Source organism: Lampetra fluviatilis, chromosome 45 (assembly GCF_964198595.1).
Source record: "Lampetra fluviatilis chromosome 45, kcLamFluv1.1, whole genome shotgun sequence".
In the NCBI taxonomy this organism is placed as follows: Eukaryota; Metazoa; Chordata; class Hyperoartia; order Petromyzontiformes; family Petromyzontidae; genus Lampetra; species Lampetra fluviatilis.
Window position 1 is genome coordinate 7,221,039 of NC_136319.1, and position 19,496 is coordinate 7,240,534.

The 19,496-nt window shown below is 49.8% G+C and overlaps 1 protein-coding gene across 1 annotated transcript; it reads right to left on the reverse strand.

Moving 5' to 3' along the window:
• Positions 1-613: 613 nt before the first annotated feature.
• On the reverse strand, positions 614-16,525 carry LOC144947444 (zinc-binding protein A33-like). The gene is made up of 5 exons (XM_078876686.1): positions 15,904-16,525; positions 15,338-15,433; positions 5,393-5,445; positions 1,510-1,571; positions 614-1,158 (listed from the first exon to the last, which is right to left on the reverse strand). Exons 1-5 carry the CDS (start codon positions 16,459-16,461, stop codon positions 614-616), a joined length of 1,314 nt encoding a protein of 437 aa, XP_078732812.1. The 5' UTR covers positions 16,462-16,525.
• Positions 16,526-19,496: the final 2,971 nt, after the last annotated feature.

Sequence of the window (19,496 nt, forward strand, 5' to 3'; positions counted from 1 at the left end):
CCCCTAGGTCGACTCAGCCTCAAATGAGTTCCTGGTACGGTGTGTAAACATCACCACTGGGGAGACAAAGGCGGCTGGGCGTGGTGTTGGCCAACCACCCCCTAGTGTGCTGTGCCGGCCTTCATAGGGGCCGTCCATAAATGACGTCACGCGATTTTTGACCCCCCCCCACTTCGTCACACGGCGTTACAAAAAGTCAGAGCCCCCCCTCAAATATGACGTCACAAAGCTCTGCCCCCACCCCCCCAAGAAAATAAAACATGCCTCAGATAGCTTTAAACTATTGTCATTGTAGTGCATATTTAATGTGGCGCTGCACTCTGATGTTGTAGGAGAAAACATTCATCAAAAAGTCTAATTAAGTAGAACGTGTTGTCTATATTTTAGTTGCGCATTTTGACGTGACGTCACATTTCTCAACCCCCCCCATCGTCACAAATGTCTAACCCCCCCCCCCCCCAGGTACGTGACGTCATTTATGGACGGCCCCATAGGTGCTCGCTGACAGCACTTGCCCCAACAGCCTGTGAAGGCTGCACGGGGGATCTGTGTCTTTGTGTGTATGAGTCTGTGCGTTGTGCCCGTTTCTCTGCGCTGTTCACATTCCGTGCTCTCAGGACGCACGACTCGGATCCAGAATCCTCACTGAGTCACCAACACCCACGTACAGTGCGGGGTAGAGCGGTTGACTAAACGAGTGGTGGATGGAGTGCAGCAGCTCCATGGAGTCGGCGCGGTAAAACGACAGCAGCCCCGCCTCCCAGTGCAGATGACACCCGACTATCCAGGGAGGATCCCTCACCGGCACTGAGGTCAATACACCACCGTGACGCACGTAGCAGCTGTTGTTAGTTTTATATAAAACCCAGGATGAGTCGTTCCCTCCCAGCTCGCACTCGTCACCACCCCCTTTCCGTGCGATCGTCCCGTACGCGACTCCAACCTCACAGCTCCCCGCCGCACCCCCCACGTCCACCTCCCAGTAGTGCTGACCCGACGAGAAGCTGTCGGAGCACAGGGCTTGTGCATAGCTATCAAAGCGGTGTGGGTGATCGGGGCGACCCTGGGAGACAGCGGTCCGCGTCACCGTCCTGAGGTCCGAGGAAATCTGGAGGTAGTTGCAGGCCGAGTTTGGGTCCACAGTCGGTGAGCGTCCGTCTGCAGTAACGATAATCACAGTAGCCGTGTAACAACAGCACCACTATAACAACAGCACTCGTGCACTATCACGCACGTACACTACAATAGAGCAATTCATAATGAGCATTGTTATACAACGTTGTAATGCGTAGCTATCGGTGTCATGACATGTAACGGGCACTTTGTCAATCCACTGCTGGATGAGGGACTCCCTACACAGTGCGGGTCGCGGGGGATATTTGGCCATACTTCACCACGCCGGCGAAGTCAGGCGGCGCAGCTGACGAGAGCACAGAAGTACAGTACAGCGGTGCGTTTGTCTGCCCCGTCATCTGCTGCCCCGTCACGTGGCCCGGCAGCCTGTCGCACCTGCTAGGCAGGGTGGTGGTGGCAGCTCGTGCGAGCCCTGCCCAGGCCCAGCCCCTGCGGGGCTTTGCGAGGTGCAAGGAGGTGGGCAGTGGATCACAGCAGCAGCATCAGCAGCGTGGATATCAACACGCCGTAGCGTCCGTGTTTGTACAACAAACACAACGATCGCCTGTATAACCTTTCACAGATTGTAGCAGCAAGTGCTTTTGGTGAGTAGCTGTGAAGGCCGACATGGCACACAAGGGGCTGGGGTTGGCAAACACCACGCCCGGCCGCCTTTGTCTCCCCAGTGGTGACGTTTACACACCGCACCCGCTGCTCACTCGTGTGATGGTGTAGTTATGTACACTGGTGTGTGTGTGTGATAGTGTAGTGATGTACACTCGTGTGTGTGTGTGTGTGATAGTGTAGTGATGTACACGCGTGTGTGTGATAGTGTAGTGATGTACACTCGTGTGTGTGTATGCTAGTGTAGTGATGTACACTCGTGTGTGTGTGATAGTGTAGTGATGTACACTCGTGTGTGTGTGATAGTGTAGTGATGTACACTGGTATTCTTAGGTTTTTTCGGTAAAGTCACGTAGGTAAATAAGTTAAAATTAAAATTAATAAAAGTAAAATAAAAATAAAAATCACGACGTTTCGGAGGCAACACAAGCTTCCGTCTTTAGGTGGAACCGTCACAGCCCGACAGCTGTATCAAGTAAATGAGAGATTACAGGAGATACCACTCCGTATATATAATGGTTGAGGGGGGGGGCAGGAACGGCTCACTTTTCATTATTATGGTAAGGTGCGGCTTGAGACTACGAATAGACTACATAACAAATGACTGAGCCTTTATTATGGAGAGGTTCGGTTTGTGACTACGCCTAGCCTACATAACAAAATGCTGCAAATGAGACCGAGCCTCTGCCATGTAGATGGTAAAAGCACAAAAGCAGGTCAGGAAAAAACAGCCTCCTGCTATGTTGTTTGGTGGGTAAAACTTATAGCAGGAAACCAGTGTGTGAAAAAAGAAGCTAAACCTGGTAAAACAAAACTGGCTGTCTATCAGTAACCTGTAATAGTTGTCTGTCAAATAAGATGGTCCAAATAAGTGTAGTTAAATCTTTTTTGCATGGTTAATCACATCTTTCAAATGATTACTCAGTTTGTAACCATCATCACGGTTGAAATTTTGTCTGTGTTTGTAAATTTGTATGGCTTCGTGTACAAACCTTTGATGGTAGCCAGGAGGTTTGCAGAGCACCTTGGTCTCGGAAAAGACAATTTCATGAGAGCCCACAGAGTTGTAGCAATGATCGGCAACGGCCGAAGAATCAGTTCTGCCGTGTTTCAGATCTAACTTGTGCTCGCGGACACGGTCAGAAACATGACGTTTCGTTTCTCCAATGTAGCAATCACCACAACTGCAACTCAGTTTGTAGACTCCAGGATACTGTAAGTCAGGAACGACATCCTTCACAGATGGAATCAGATCACAGATTTTATGCACTGTACTGAATCGGACTTGGATTTTATGTTTGTTTAGAATTTTGGAGATCTTTTTGGTCACGCCTGCTATGTATGGTAACGTGATAGTTTTGGTCGGAGTTTCATGTGGCTGTTTCTGCAGCATTTTGTTATGTGGGCTAGGCGTAGTCACAATCCGAACCTCTCCATAATAAAGGCTCAGTCATTTGTTATGTAGTATATTACCATCTACATGGCAGAGGCTCGGTCTCATTTGCAGCATTTTGTTATGTAGGCTAGGCGTAGTCACAAACCGCACCTCTCCATAATAAAGGCTCAGTCATTTGTTATGTAGTCTATTCGTAGTCTCAAGCCGCACCTTACCATAATAATGAAAAGTGAGCCGTTCCTGGCCCTTCCCCCCCCTCAACCATTATATATACGGAGTGGTATCTCTTGTAATCTCTCATTTACTTGACGGTTCCACCTGAAAATGGAAGCTTGTGTTGCCTCCGAAACGTCGTGATTTTTATTTTACTTTTATTAATTTTAATATTTTACCTACGTGACTTTACCGAAAAAACCTAAGAATATGAATCATTGCAGTCACGAAAGCTTCAAATCTAGAATGTACACTCGTGTGTGTGTGTGATAGTGTAGTGATGTACACTCGTGTGTGTGATAGTGTAGTGATGTACACTCGTGTGTGTGATAGTGTAGTGATGTACACTCGTGTGTGTGATAGTGTAGTGATGTACACTCGTGTGTGTGATAGTGTAGTGATGTACACTCGTGTGTGTGTATGATAGTGTAGTGATGTACACTCATGTGTGTGTGTGTGTGTGATAGTGTAGTGATGTACACTCGTGTGTGTTTGATAGTGTAGTGATGTACACTTGTGTGTGTGTGATAGTGTAGTGATGTACACTCGTGTGTGTGTGATAGTGTAGTGATGTACACTCGTGTGTTTGTGATAGTGTAGTGATGTACACTCGTGTGTGTGTGTGATAGTGTAGTGATGTACACTCGTGTGTGTGTGTGTGTGATAGTGTAGTGATGTACACTCGTGTGTGTGTGATAGTGTAGTGATGTACACTCGTGTGTGTGTGATAGTGTAGTGATGTACACTCGTGTGTTTGTGATAGTGTAGTGATGTACACTCGTGTGTTTGTGATAATGTAGTGATGTACACTCGTGTGTTTGTGATAATGTAGTGATGTACACTCGTGTGTGTGTGTGTGATAGTGTAGTGATGTACACTTGTGTGTGTGATAGTGTAGTGATGTACACTCGTGTGTGTGTGTAATGGTGTAGTGATGTACACTCGTGTGTGTGTGTGTGATGGTGTAGTGATGTACACTCGTGTGTGTGTGTGATAGTGTAGTGATGTACACTAGTGTGTGCATTCTATTTTAATTTATGTGAAGTACCGGTGAAGACGCTGGACACCCAGGTTGAGGCACACGTATATTTATTTCAGCTTATCGGTACAGGACAACACTAGAGGGGGTAGCGGCCCCCTCACCCGGATAACTGGGGATACCCCCTAGCTAATCTCACCTATCCCCAAGTCCTCCTCTAACGAGCTAGGGGAGGCTAACTGGCCCGACACTGGTGAGTCGGGCTACGGTCTCCGGAGTCCCAGGGTCTAACCCTGGTTCACGGAACCACGCCTCTGGCTCGCTCCTCTGCAGCCCTGACAAGGGCGGCGTCGAGGGGAGTCCAGGGCTCTAGCTAGAGGATCTTCACTCTTCCTCCTTCGTTCCCAGACTGAGCCCCGAGCTCTCTTTGTCCTCCCCCTTTATACCCCCCATCAGGATCACAACCCCCCAGGCTGCCTGATGCGGACGTCGCTGCGGGCACCCCCCCCGTGTACTCCCGTAACTCCGCCCACTGTGTTTGTTACCCATTGGATCGTATGCACTTACAGCCCTCCCGTAACAGCCCTACATCACCCCCCCCATTACAGCTCGCAGCCGTCCCGGCTGCAACAATTCCAAATAAAGGAACAATTACCCCTCGACCCCGTGTGTGCCTCATTTTTTCAACAAAATGCAAATAGCAGAACAACAACAAGAACAACAACCATACCCCCGAAGGGAATGTCCGACGCACCCCCCCCCCCGCATAAATACGAAATCCGTAAGCACGTATGTACAACTAGCCAGGAACTCCCCCATCACACACAGCACACCCACGACACACAACGCACCCACAACACACACACCGCGCCCACACAACACAACACACTCAGTGTGCAAGGAGCACACCACCGACGCAGCATACAGTAACCATGACACGTGAAGGAAAATAAATAAGAAAAGTTTTTTTTTTCTTTTTCTTCCTGCTGTATATTATAAGAGTCTGCGCATTTTAGCGCGCGTCCTTGCCGCAGGCCCGTCACACGGGGCAACCCCGGACGGCGGACCATCCGGTGGCGGCTGTCCCATTTGAGGTGAGGTCGCGGTTGAAGTCGCGCGACTGTCGGCATCACCTGTGGGGGTTCCAGGGCGTGAGCCCGTCATTCCCGGTACACCTGTGGGTGGGACAGCCGGCAACACATCAGGCGAGAGCAGCGACGGACCCTCCGAGTCGGTCGACCCCCCACATGCTTGGCCTCGCGTGCGTGGCGTGGGCCCCCGCACCGCAACAAACGGCTTCAGCCTAGAGGGGTGTACAAACCACCGGCGCCTCCCCCATTGGATTCGAACGCACTGAGGCCTCAAAACCTCAACAACCTCGACGGGGCCCCGCCACGGGCGTACGAGTTTAGAGGAGGTCGCGAGTGGTACCTGGGGACAGTGCAGCCATGCCCTGTCCCCCGGCTTCCACTGCAGCACGTGCGCGCGAGCCAGTCTGAGGCGCTCGTTCGCCTTCTGACGCCTGTCAGAATTTAGCCTCGCCGCATCCCGCGCCTCAGTCAGTTTGTCAAGATTAAATTTAACGTGATCGTCCAATTTAGATTTGCCCAGCGGCACGGGGATCTGCAACTGTGCCCGAACAGGTGGGTCGGGTTCGCGGCCATACATAAGAAAGAAAGGTGAAAACCCCGTCGCAGCATGGGGAGCCAATCTGTATGCCGCTAGAACCCCTTGAATATGTAAGTCCCAATCAGCCTGTGAGTCCGAAACTTGCTGCGACAACATAGACGTGATGGTGCGATGCAGACGCTCGACCATCCCGTCCGTTTGCGGGTGATAGGGGGAGGTTCGAATTTTTTTCGTTCCCAGGAGATCACAGACTTGTTTTAGGAGTTTCCCCGAAAAATTTCTACCCTGGTCGGTCAACAACCGCTCCGGGGCACCTTTGTCCATGACATAACCTTGGACAAAGGCGTCGACGATGGCTGCTGCCGACTGATTCGCCAGGGGCCAGGCCATAGGCCAGCGCGTAAAATATTCGACCCCAGTAAGCAAATATTTATTTCCCCTGGAGGTGGCGGGGAATGGCCCCAGAATATCCAGTGCGACCAGTTCATTTATTCTGGAGACCTGGATGGATTGCAAGGGCGGGTTCGACTCCCGTGCCGGTGGTTTGCGCTGCGCACACTGAGGGCATGCCGCCAACAGATCAGTGACATCCTTTGTCATACCCGGCCAAAAAAAATTCAGCTGGAGCAAGGCGAGTGTTTTCTGGGTACCTAGGTGGAGGAGGCGCTCATGAGCAGCCCACACCACCTTACCTCGTAGGCCAGAAGGGACCACCAGCCGGTGACGCTGGGATTTCCCGTCCCAATGCATAAGCAAGCCCGCATGGGTTTCCCATGCGTCGGCATGACCCGTCACACGCCCCCTCTCCCCGGCGCGACGACGCAACGCGAGGAGGGAGGCATCCTCCAACTGGAGGCGCCCCCATTCATCAACGGGCAATCCAAGCAGGGAATCTCTCCCCTGTTCGGCGATATCAATGGGGACTACCGTTTCATCGTCGGCGGCCGCCGCCAGGACCGGAACCATCATGTCCCCTACTGGCTTGCAACGCCCCGACCCCAGGAGACATGCGCATTCGGAGGCGGTTGGCATCCGTGACAGAGCGTCAGCGTTGGTGTGGCGAACGCCCTTACGATAAGTGGTTTCAAAACTGAAATCCTGGAGGACCTCCAGCCATCGGGACAATTGTCCCGATGGCTGTTGAACCTTCAGGGCGTACTGCAGTGCCGCATGATCTGTGCGGACGGTGAAATGCCGACCGTACAGATATGGGCGATACTGTTGGATGAAATAGACAATTGCCAACAGTTCCCTACGGGTGACACAATATCTTTGCTCCGTTGGAGACAACACCCGACTGCCGTACGCGACCACCCGTTCCACGCCGTCAACCACCTGGGAAAGCACGCCTCCAATACCCGTGTTGCTCGCGTCGGTGTCGAGCAAAAACGGCCTCGAAAAATCTGGGTAAATCAAGGGAGGAGCCTTCACCAGCGCGTCCCGAAGGGAGCAGAAAGCAGCTTCCTCATCCTGACCCCAGTGGAACCGAACCCCTTTAGATGTTAACGCGTGTAGGGGTTTGGCAATCGTTGCAAAATTAGCGACGAAGCGTCGGTAATATGATGCGAAGCCAATAAAACTCCTGACCTCTCCCACCGAGGTGGGAGTCGGCCAGGAGCTGACACACTGCGTTTTGGCGGGATCGGTAGCAATACCCGAGCGCCCTACGATGTGCCCCAAATAACGCACCGACTCGCGTAACAAATGGCATTTTTGGGGCTTAAATTTCAAATTAGCAGCCCGCATCTTTAGGAAAACCGCCCGCAACCTCTGGAGATGTTCATCAAAAGTTTTACCAAAGACAATAACGTCATCCAAATAAATCAGGCACGATTCCCATTGCAATCCAGCCAAAACCAATTCCATCAATCGCTGGAAAGTTGCCGGCGCTGAGTGTAAGCCCATCGGCAACCGGTTGAATTGGAACAGGCCGTGCGGTGTACGGAAAGCAGTTTTAGGCTTAGAATCATCGTCCAGAGGAAGCTGCCAGAATCCCGAAAGTAAATCTAGTGTGGAGAAGAATCGCGCTCCCGCCAAAGCGTCCAGCGATTCGTCCATCCGCGGGAGCGGGTATGCGTCGGCAACCGAAATTTTATTAAGGCGCCGAAAATCAACGCAAAACCGCAACGAGCCGTCCTGCTTTTTAACCAGGACGATCGGCGCTCCCCACGGGCTGGTGGAGGGAGAAATGATGTCGGCGGCTAACATGTCATCAACAGCCGATTTGACATGGTCCTTTTCGGCGGGACTTAACCGAAACGGATTTTGGCGAATTGGCGCGCTGTCACCCGTGTCAATATGGTGACGCAGCAGGTGAGTGCAACCCAAATCATATTTATCACGACTGAAAACGTCGGAAAATTCCCTCAGTAGCGTTCTAAGCTGTTGGCGCTCTGAATTTGTCAGGTCCGTCGATCCCGCACAAAGCGCGTCGATCCACCCTTCATCGCTGTCCGAATGTGGGAGCATCCGGGAAGCAGTGCCAACGTGGTTCGCGACAGGTTCCTCGCAGGGCACTGGCGTCGCGTGAGCGAGCACCGTCCCTTGAGGAACCACCACCGTCTGCGATCCCACATTGAGGACCGCGATGAAAGGGTCCCCGTCCCCTCTTACGACGGTCTGGGCCGGAATCAAATGAGGCCCATTAACCCCGGCCCTAGACGGTCCCAGCAAAACACCCTGATCCCCTATGCCCTTAGCGAAGGGCCTACGAAGTTTCAGAGGCACTAGCATTTGAGCTCCCGGCGGCACACGAACAGTTTTAACGACGAACGCCGGTACCGTCGCGAACGCCGACCGAGCTGCCGCAGGGGATGGCAGGAACGCCATGCGCCGCCCCGATGGAAGCTCAATGCATCCTTGGTCGATCAAAATACGAATGGGCATTTTACCTAAGAAATCCGTCCCCAGCAGGCACGGAACCGCCAGCGAGGAGGAAACGAAAATCGGCCCCGACAATTTGATGTCCCCAATAGAAATTTGCGCTCGAATCTGTCCCATGATGCCGAGAGAGCCCCCGTTAGCGGCATAGAATGGGACGTTAACCGGCAGTAAAGGCCGGCTTTGTACGGGCAGAATATTGTAAATTAATTCCGAAATGATTGTCGCCGATGCCCCCGTATCGACCAAGATGCGTACTTCTACCCCGTCAATGTGTCCGACTACGGCCGACGACCCTGACGACGCGGCTACCACGCGATGGGCCAACACGGACCACTGTTTGGGCTCGATTTGAGTCCCCGCAGTGATCCGCGTTAGCCCCTCGCAACGCGACATCGGCCCCCCGTTTGTTGTGGTGCGAGAGCGTGCAACGGGTAGGTGCTTTGGCCAAACATGTGTGGTGCCGCGACTCGCCGGGTCATGTTGCTGGAGCTTGGGAGGAGGAGGCCCGGCGTCCCGTCGAGCCGTCGTCCCGCGCTGTCGAGGAGAGCGGCACCCCGAGGCGACGTGGCCCCGGACGCCGCAGTTGAAACACCGCGGGAGCCCCGGTGGAGACGACGGGCGGTTGAAACGGCTTGACCCGTCCCGGGCCGACCGTACTTCTTGCGCCTGTTGCCGTCGATGGTCGACGGCGAAGAGCTCCTCCGTCGGAAGGGTGGCTGCAGCCACCGCACGCCCTGCCGATGCCCTGCTGGCTTTCCGCCGCAGGGACAGAAGGTTGGCGTGAAGGAGGCGCGCCGCCTGAAGAGAGGTCATCTCGGCGTCCTCCTGTGCGACGACAGCGATGTCCAGGTCGTCTGCCAGGAGGAGTATTTTCTCCGTGACCATCGCGTCCACGCCATCGTCGTCCATACGGGGAAAAGCCGTCTTAGCCAGCGCTAGGAGGCTCGTCCTGTATGCCAGGGGCGACTCCTTCTCACCCCGCTTGCGCTCGTAGAACCGCTCTCTGCATTCCGCTGAAGGTCCATAGACCCCGGCCAGCAGCTGTAGTGCCTTCGGCAGAGTAGACCGCTTCTCTTTCGGCGCCGATGTGAGGGCGGCGAGCGCGTCTGCGTCGAGGAGCGCCGGCAGCGCGCAGAGGGCTTCATCGTCGGACCACCTTGCCATTTCTTGGTGGGCGATGAAGCGTCGCTGGAAGCCGCCCCAGTCGCCCTCTGCACCAACAAATTCTTTAAGCGGAGGCAGCCGTTGTTGTAGCGCAGCGTTCGCCTTGGACGTCTGTAGGCTGCTATCCCCGGGACTCGGCTGTGCGTCGGCGCGAATGGCAGATGGAATCGCCTGTCGCGGATGTGATGACGCTCCCTCCGCTGGAGATGACGCAGCTGTCCCAGCGAGAGCGGTGTCGGACCCAAGGTTGAGCCCGGCCACGCCCTCCGCAGCTGCCGTGACGATGGCGGGAAATTCAAAGCTTGAGTTTTCAGAAATGGCGGGAAGGCGCTCAGGTTGACGGCTCCCCTCGCCCCGTGGTGGACCACCAGCCCCCAGCCGCGTGATGTTTTCCAGCGTGGCGGCAGCGGCGTACAGTAGCTCCGCCAGTCTCTCGTGAGCCAGCCGTAGCGCGTCTGGCTGCGGCCCCTCTTCATGCCGATGCCCCGGTAGGAACGCGTCGGCCCCCGGCTGCGCCATGTCTTGGTGAGCCGCCTCGGGCTCAACGACTTCAGCAGTGTCCTCCTCCGGTACTCTGGCTCGAGCTGTCTGACGTGTTTCCATGTCCGTAGTACTTCTGACACCAGATGAAGTACCGGTGAAGACGCTGGACACCCAGGTTGAGGCACACGTATATTTATTTCAGCTTATCGGTACAGGACAACACTAGAGGGGGTAGCGGCCCCCTCACCCGGATAACTGGGGATACCCCCTAGCTAATCTCACCTATCCCCAAGTCCTCCTCTAACGAGCTAGGGGAGGCTAACTGGCCCGACACTGGTGAGTCGGGCTACGGTCTCCGGAGTCCCAGGGTCTAACCCTGGTTCACGGAACCACGCCTCTGGCTCGCTCCTCTGCAGCCCTGACAAGGGCGGCGTCGAGGGGAGTCCAGGGCTCTAGCTAGAGGATCTTCACTCTTCCTCCTTCGTTCCCAGACTGAGCCCCGAGCTCTCTTTGTCCTCCCCCTTTATACCCCCCATCAGGATCACAACCCCCCAGGCTGCCTGATGCGGACGTCGCTGCGGGCACCCCCCCCGTGTACTCCCGTAACTCCGCCCACTGTGTTTGTTACCCATTGGATCGTATGCACTTACAGCCCTCCCGTAACAGCCCTACATATGTATGCATTTTAGTAATACGTTAAGTCTAATTCTTATTTTATACAACCCCATTAATGTATATTATGCCATATTAAATATAATTTCTTGTACTCTGGAACGGATTTTTTCCTTTATTTCTTATATTAAAAATTTGTTTGGTATACGTCATTTTCGGTATAAGTCTTACCTTCTGGAACGAATTAACGACGCATACCGAGGTACCACTGTAAACTGAAACTGGTGGGCTTAAGGGTCCTGTATTTATACTACTTTTTTATTACTGGAAAGTTCTTGAATGTTCTAGAAGTTACTACAAGTTACTACTCAGCACTGAATCTATCTGGAATTCCCATTGAAAATTTGTAAATTTTAAAATAATACTGTCTTGGTCACAAAAGCAAAGTTTGTGGGGAATAATAGCCATTTTATATAATTTTGAGGCATAAGCAATTATAAAATAACACTCACTGCCCAGGGACATTTTTTTATTACAGTGTAATGAATCCTAATAATATCAGCCATAACTTGTGTGTGTCATAGACTCAGTGCCGTTGATGCTGAGTAAAACACTCACACGCAGAATAGCAATAGCATCCTCACTCAATTATATACACGTGTAGGGTTAATAGAGCTCATGCAATACTCCTTTACACTCGTGTGTGTTGTATGTGAACGTAGAGGTATTGCAATACATGGGCAATAGCAATGTATCTGTTTGCACAGTGATACACGTGGTCAACCACAACGATAGCCCAGTCCGGCTCTGTGAGCCTCGGATATTTACATAGAACCCCAATAATCCTTAAGGTGCCTTAGTAGGGATATAGCAGCCTCAAGCATTATTAATGAATAATGAGAATCCTTAGGCTGCCTTAGTCTGGATATGAGCCTACATCATTAACAATGAATCCTACGCATCACTACGGTGATGTAGTCTGGCTCGAGTCTGATTATGACATCCATTACAGAGAAGACTTATACTCGTAGTTTCATCTGCTACAATGGTTACTTTGGCCAACAGCATCCTTACTGGATAATGCACGCGTGTAATATCAATGGAGCTTATGTAATAGTGAAATACACTCGTGTGTGTGCTATATATTATTGTCTAATGAATACATTACAGTCGTAATGTTGATGTTTGCACGTGCAGTGTAGTGATAGACAAGGTCGACCAAGATTATGCCTTAGTCTCGCTCTGTGAGCCTCAGCCATTAACTGGGGAACCTAAGAATACTAAAAATGCCATAGTTTGACTGAGCATCAAGGCTGTTGACATGAAGCCTAAAAATCTTCAACGTGTCTTAGTCTGGATGTATGATCCTTGGGCATTACCAATCAACCCTAAGTTTATATAATCCATAAGAGGTTTTTTTGGGGTTAGATCGCGTAAATATATAAATGTGTCGTTAAACCTGCCACCACCCGACAGACAACTAGTAAGGGTTGTCACGTAAACAGAACATGCCAATTCGTCACTAGTACAGCACGCCGGTGTGTTGGAGAGCCAAGCCACAACATTATTTAAATTTAATCTTAATTTTAGAACTTTCGTGACTGCAGGAATTATTATTTGTTTCTTTCGGTTAAGTCACGTCTAAAGATAAAATAATAAATAAAATAAAATAATAGAATACGACGTTTCGATTGCAACACAAGCAATCATCATCAGGTATAACGAAATAGCGACATAAAATCTAACCAGAAAACTATAGACAGACATATCAGCAGACAGATATCACCAAGATACATAGCGAGAGCAACACAGGTAACAGAGAGGGGTGATCGTCTCTGTGTGGTGGCCTTAAATAGACAGAGGGGGGGGCGGAGGCAGAGAGAGGGAGGAGGGTTAGAGAAAAAATTAGCATATCAATGAGTGGTCAACAGACGTGGTGCTGCGAATGCGATGGCACGGCAAGCAAGCCTGAAAATCAGGAGGACACACTAAAATTAAATAACCTAGTAAAATATCGAAATGTAATGTAATACAACACAGAGGGTCGGTCAACACACAATTAACGCATAGCCTGGTTGATTACGTATTTCAAAGATTGCTAAGTTAGAATTTAAGTGTGAACAATCTAAAGAGAGGACACAGGCAGAGAAAACAAGTCGCCAGAGAGAGAGAAAAAAGATAAGCTTAAAACTTCACCGTAGAAGTGGTTCAATCTTAATTTTAGAACTTTCGTGACTGCAGGAATTATTATTTGTTTCTTTCGGTTAAGTCACGTCTAAAGATAAAATAATAAATAAAATAAAATAATAGAATACGACGTTTCGATTGCAACACAAGCAATCATCATCAGGTATAACGAAATAGCGACATAAAATCTAACCAGAAAACTATAGACAGACATATCAGCAGACAGATATCACCAAGATACATAGCGAGAGCAACACAGGTAACAGAGAGGGGTGATCGTCTCTGTGTGGTGGCCTTAAATAGACAGAGGGGGGGGCGGAGGCAGAGAGAGGGAGGAGGGTTAGAGAAAAAATTTGCATATCAATGAGTGGTCAACAGACGTGGTGCTGCGAATGCGATGGCACGGCAAGCAAGCCTGAAAATCAGGAGGACACACTAAAATTAAATAACCTAGTAAAATATCGAAATGTAATGTAATACAACACAGAGGGTCGGTCAACACACAATTAACGCATAGCCTGGTTGATTACGTATTTCAAAGATTGCTAAGTTAGAATTCTCTCTCTCTGGCGACTTGTTTTCTCTGCCTGTGTCCTCTCTTTAGATTGTTCACACTTAAATTCTAACTTAGCAATCTTTGAAATACGTAATCAACCAGGCTATGCGTTAATTGTGTGTTGACCGACCCTCTGTGTTGTATTACATTACATTTCGATATTTTACTATGTTATTTAATTTTAGTGTGTCCTCCTGATTTTCAGGCTTGCTTGCCGTGCCATCGCATTCGCAGCACCACGTCTGTTGACCACTCATTGATATGCTAATTTTTTCTCTAACCCTCCTCCCTCTCTCTGCCTCCGCCCCCCCCTCTGTCTATTTAAGGCCACCACACAGAGACGATCACCCCTCTCTGTTACCTGTGTTGCTCTCGCTATGTATCTTGGTGATATTTGTCTGCTAATATGTCTGTCTATAGTTTTCTGGTTAGATTTTATGTCGCTATTTCATTATACCTGATGATGATTGCTTGTGTTGCAATCGAAACGTCGTATTCTATTATTTAATTTAATTTATTATTTTATCTTTAGACGTGACTTAACCGAAAGAAACAAATAATAATTCCTGCAGTCACGAAAGTTCTAAAATTAAGATTCACCCTCGACTTGTTAAACGCACCTTGGTGCCCTAATAAGATGTTGCGGAATTGGTTCTTCACCCTTTTCCCAGCCGAGACGGCTAAATTTTTTCACCGGGGGGGGGGGGGGGGGGGTGATGTAATAACAGCCATAGAGGGTTCACGTGGGGATTGGCTTGCCGGTCCTGCTTGTAGCCAATAAGGGTTGAGATAGGGACCATGGCCCAGGCGTGATCACGACAGGTCATCAGGAGTGATTGGCCTAGCCATTCGGGGCCCCAGCTAATGGGGAGCCGGATGAGGGGCGTGGTCCTGGGATTGACAGGGAACCATCAAGAATGGTCGAAGCTGTCCATGAACGATTGGCTGGGGGAACCACGTGACGAAGGTATTAAGAGCGAGTGAGAGAGAACGATCGAGAGCAGACTGAAACTGACAAGAGCAGGGTCACGTGCGGACGGGGGCTCTGGGTGCCACGTGCGCGGTGGGGACTTAGTGCGAAGTCTGTCCTCTCTCCGTTGTCTGCCAGCAACGGAGAGTGAGTGAGCAAAGTGTATTGTGGAGTAGAAATAAAAGGACTGATTCCGAAGCCGTCTCCCGAAGGATTATTACACTTGTTATAAGTGTTAGATTTTAATCCAATATAATCGTTGCTCCATGCACTTTTATTTTATCAAACCTGTAAAAAGTATTTCGAGTTATCCCGTATATGGTTTTGCAGTGGTACTAGAAATTAAATTTTTGTCATAAACGTTGCATTTTAATATTCACATTCAAGCAGCAATTTACATCATGTATTGCTCTTTCCTATTACACTGACGCCTCACGACGTTCGCTTGAATCTACGGAGTTGTCCTCACAGGAAGTCACAGATTCCACGGAGGGTGAAGGTTACAAGATAAGAGCCCATGCGTGGTACCTTTACGTCCTTGCGAGCGACCTTCATCCGTCCCACGGACGCCTCCGCCTTCTTCCTTTTCTCCTCCACCACTCGCGTCTCCTCTCCGACTCCACTCTGCAAGAGACAAAGTCACCATAGGAGACTCCACTCCCTGAGCGGCCCCCCTCTCAGCCACGGTCCACAGGGAGCACTCCACAGTGATGGCTCTATAATTGTCCACCAAAAGAGCACTCAGTTTGTCATGCTGGACTGACTTAACATTCTGTAAGCAAGTAGGCAAGGCGCAGTGATGAGAATAACTTCCTGGTATTTTTGATTGAATGAGATGTAGACGTTGCGAATTTGTCAGCTCCACTCCTGGTTTTGTAAAGGCCACATCAGGGGACAGGGACATGATCGTTCAACACAACAGCTCTTCACTTCATGAGCAACATCCAAACATGACCTTCCTCGAGCACGCCTCACCCAAAATGCGTCGAACCACCCTCCTCCTCCTTACACTCAAACTCTCGTCCCTTCCTTTCCCTGCCAAAACCGAATGGCTACCTTGAACTGAAGCGATACCATTCTCACACACTGCTCACCTTGCGCGTATCATGCTCATCCTCCAGTGTGTCGACATCATGCCCTCTATGTTCTCCGGTAATGGTACAGGCCATGCACACCAGGCTCGCGTCCTGTTTGCAGTAGAATTTGAGCTCCTCTCTGTGCTTCTTGCATCTTCTTTCCTCCAGGCTGACAATGGGAGCTACCAGGACATGGTCCTTCAACTTGGGGTTATTGATGTGAGGCTTCAGGTGGGACTCACACAGGGACATTTCACACCTCAGGCAGGTCTTCACTGCAGGAGTCTCCCCATCACCACAGGTGTCACAGAAGACAACTGCAGCCATCTTCTCTGCAACTCTGAGCTGCTCCACCAGGTTGGCGAGTGCCACGTTCCTCTTCAGTTGGGGCCGCTCAGGGAAGGCCGCTCGGCACTGCGGGCAGCTGAAGCTGCTCGCTGTCTCCCAGGCACCGTCCAGACACCGGAGGCAGAACGAGTGTCCGCAGCTCAGCGTGGAGGGGCAGTCAAACGTGCCCAAGCAGATGGGGCAGCTCAGCTCACTGTCGACACAATCACTGGGAGACGCGCTCGCCATGGCCCATGGCTTCACTCGGACTCAGTCGCTCGCCGCGGCTCACGGAGGAGCTATCGCAGCAGCTGCTCACACAGCGGAGACGAACAAGGAAATGAACTTAACTTCACCTGCAGCTAAGTTATAAATACCTCGAGACACGGCCTGGAATGTTCCACACTGCGGCTGGGCTCACCTGTGTAGACGTGGCGGTACAGTCACGCACTGTGTAATAGCTAAAACTGATTTTTGTGTTTAGTTTGTTGTCCTTCCCCTGGACTTCCGATTAGCACGGTTGGCTATGTACGGTGTGGAAGAAGTTCAACATACATACATAGCTTTGACCGGGCTCAATTGATATATTTGTACAAACAAAACCCAGCAGCAGCAACCCGGGACACAGCAATAATGGTTTATCCTACAAGCTGATTGACCGGGTAGTCAGGCCGTGTGTATTGCACAATGGAACCGCACCTTGTGGAAACATTCTGATGTAAAGGTTAACTTGTTTTTTTCCATCTGTGTCTTTATCCATTTTTTTCTTGCAAGGCCTGTTTGTTTAAGCTTCGCAGTCTGTAATCGTCTAACATCTTTATCAGCATTTTAACAACTGGCTTTGTGCGTCCTCTGTTCATGTGTCAAATATGTTTTTGTTTTTTATTCCTACGACACCGTTTTATTCTGGGTGGACGATGGTTGTACGTATGTTGAACTTCTTTCACACCATACGTAGTCAACCGTGCTAATCGGAGGTATGTGAGTGGGTGGGTGGCGGTGGTTGAGTGAGTAAGTGGGGGGGTTATTTGGTGAGAGGGGAGACAGATGGGCAGGAGGATGGCGTGAGGGTGGGCGAGCAGGTGGTGAGAGAGGGCTGAAGGAAGGGTGGCTGGGAGGGGCGTGCAGTTGAGTTAGTGGTTACTTGGGTGGGTGGCCTCACGCATTACCACAGCGAACAGACCCTGGCTAAACAAACATCGTGGTTCATTTAAGCTCATTATCTATATGACTTTCACCGTCCATTTTCCCATTATGCGTAAAAAATCGAGGATTTAAATCTTAATAACCTAACAAATATATATTCATCACCTATTGTTAATGTTAAGATTTTACATCCTGGAATCGCTGAGTTTAGACGATTCTATAAAAAAAACTATTTTTATTTTACCAGGTAAGGCCCACCGAGGTTTATAGCTATTTTCAGAAGCGACCTGGCCACAAATCATAGCTCAACGACGTGGCTTATTATGCGGACATTTCTAGCAGCCAAACACTCTAAACGCATGTTTCTAAGTGTGGAGGGAAAAATTGGAGGACCGGAGACAAATTCAAGCCACCACGGTGAGAGAGACAAGCAAACTCCAAGTGCATATACAGGCGTCAGGGCCGGGATTGATCCCACGACCTCCTGTACACCGGGCGAGGTAGTTAACATCTTCCAGCCACCACAGCGAGATGTAAAAAAAATCACAGAGCAGCGACAACGAACAAGGAAACGAGCTGACTTCACCTGCAGATAAATTATAAACAACACGAGACGCGCCCTGGAATGTTCCACGCGGCAGCCCGAACTCACCTGTGCAGACGTGGTGTTACATTCACACACACAGTGTCAAGGTTAAAGAGTAGCAATTGATATATTTTTACAAAAACCCCACGGTAACCATGAAAACTGTGATGGTTTGTCTTATAGACTGGTTACACCGGCTTGGGTGAGGCTGTGTTTTTCCACTGTAAACCTCACCGTGTAAATTTGTATTAAAGATTTAAAATCATAAGTAGGCTATCGCGACAAATATTATCCATAAAACGTGTTTTTGGGGTAGATCGCGTAAATATGAAAGTGTCGTAAAACTCGCCACCACCCGACACAACCAATGAGTAAGGTTTGTCACGTAAACAAAATAAGTAATATTTAAACACGCTTTAATGAAATGTACCGTACTCGGAATGGCAGAACTCGACGACTCCAGGAAGTGACCCCGAAGCTTGCCACAACGTAAGGGACCGTGGTGATTTACAGCCAACGTCAGTTGAGCGTGGACAATTAGACCCAAGCCGAAACATAACATATAAAAAAGATTGTTTAAAAATACTTGTTTCATTTTTTTATAGAGTATAGCATTGTCAGCAGTATGACGTAAGTATACAAAGTTTGCAGTCGATACCACATTGGGAAGTGGGTTAAAATTGAGTTACAAGATTTGAGGATACGACAACAACAGAGTGAGTTAAATAAAAGCGTGTAATAATAAGAAAAAAACATTCCCGCTAGGGTGAGGCTGTGCGTTTTGCCCAGCAAACCACACAGCTGTCAGTTCGTATTCAAGGTTTAACAAAAAAAGATTCCCCTAAACCAGAGTGTTCAGAAACCAAAACAACAAGGAGAGACATTTTTTCTTATTTTTTACAATTCAGTAAGTAAAAGAGAAACCAAACAACTCGTTATTTCAAGAGCCGCAATGCAACGTGGTGCGAGTACGAGAGAAGGTGGTGGTGGTCCTTGATAAATAAAAACGTGGTGTGAGTACGAGAGACAGTGCTGGTCCTTGATAAATAATAACGTAGTGTGAGTACGAGAGACGGTGGTGGTGGTCCTTGATAAATAAAAACGTGGTGTGAGTACGAGAGACGGTGCTGGTGGTGGTTCTTGATAAATAAGAACGTGGTGTGAGTACGAGAGACGGTGATGGTCCTTGATAAATAAAAACGTAGTGTGAGTACGAGAGACGGTGGTGGTGGTCCTTGATAAATAAAAACGTGGTGCGAGTACGAGAGACGGTGCTGGTGGTGGTCCTTGATAAATAAAAACGTGGTGTGCGTACGAGAGACGGTGGTGGTGGTGGTCCTTGATAAATAAGAATGTGGTGTGAGTACGAGAGACGGTGGTGGTGGTGGTGCATGATAAATAAAAACGTGGTGCGAGTACGAGAGACAGTGGTGCTGGTGGTGGTGCGTGATAAATAAGAACGTGGTGTGAGTACGAGAGACGGTGCTGGTCCTTGATAAATAAGAACGTGGTGTGAGTACGAGAGACGGTGGTGGTGGTCCTTGATAAATAA

Coding starts and splice junctions, on each gene's coding strand:
- LOC144947444 (XM_078876686.1), bottom strand. CDS start 16,461: ATGGCGAGCGCGTCTCCCAGTGATTGTGTCGACAGTGAGCTGAGCTGC. Junction 15,434..15,903: donor ATGAGCATGATACGCGCAAG/GTGAGCAGTGTG, acceptor TGTCTCTTGCAG/AGTGGAGTCGGAGAGGAGAC. Junction 1,572..5,392: donor GGGACAGCCGCCACCGGATG/GTCCGCCGTCCG, acceptor CACCTCGCAAAG/CCCCGCAGGGGCTGGGCCTG.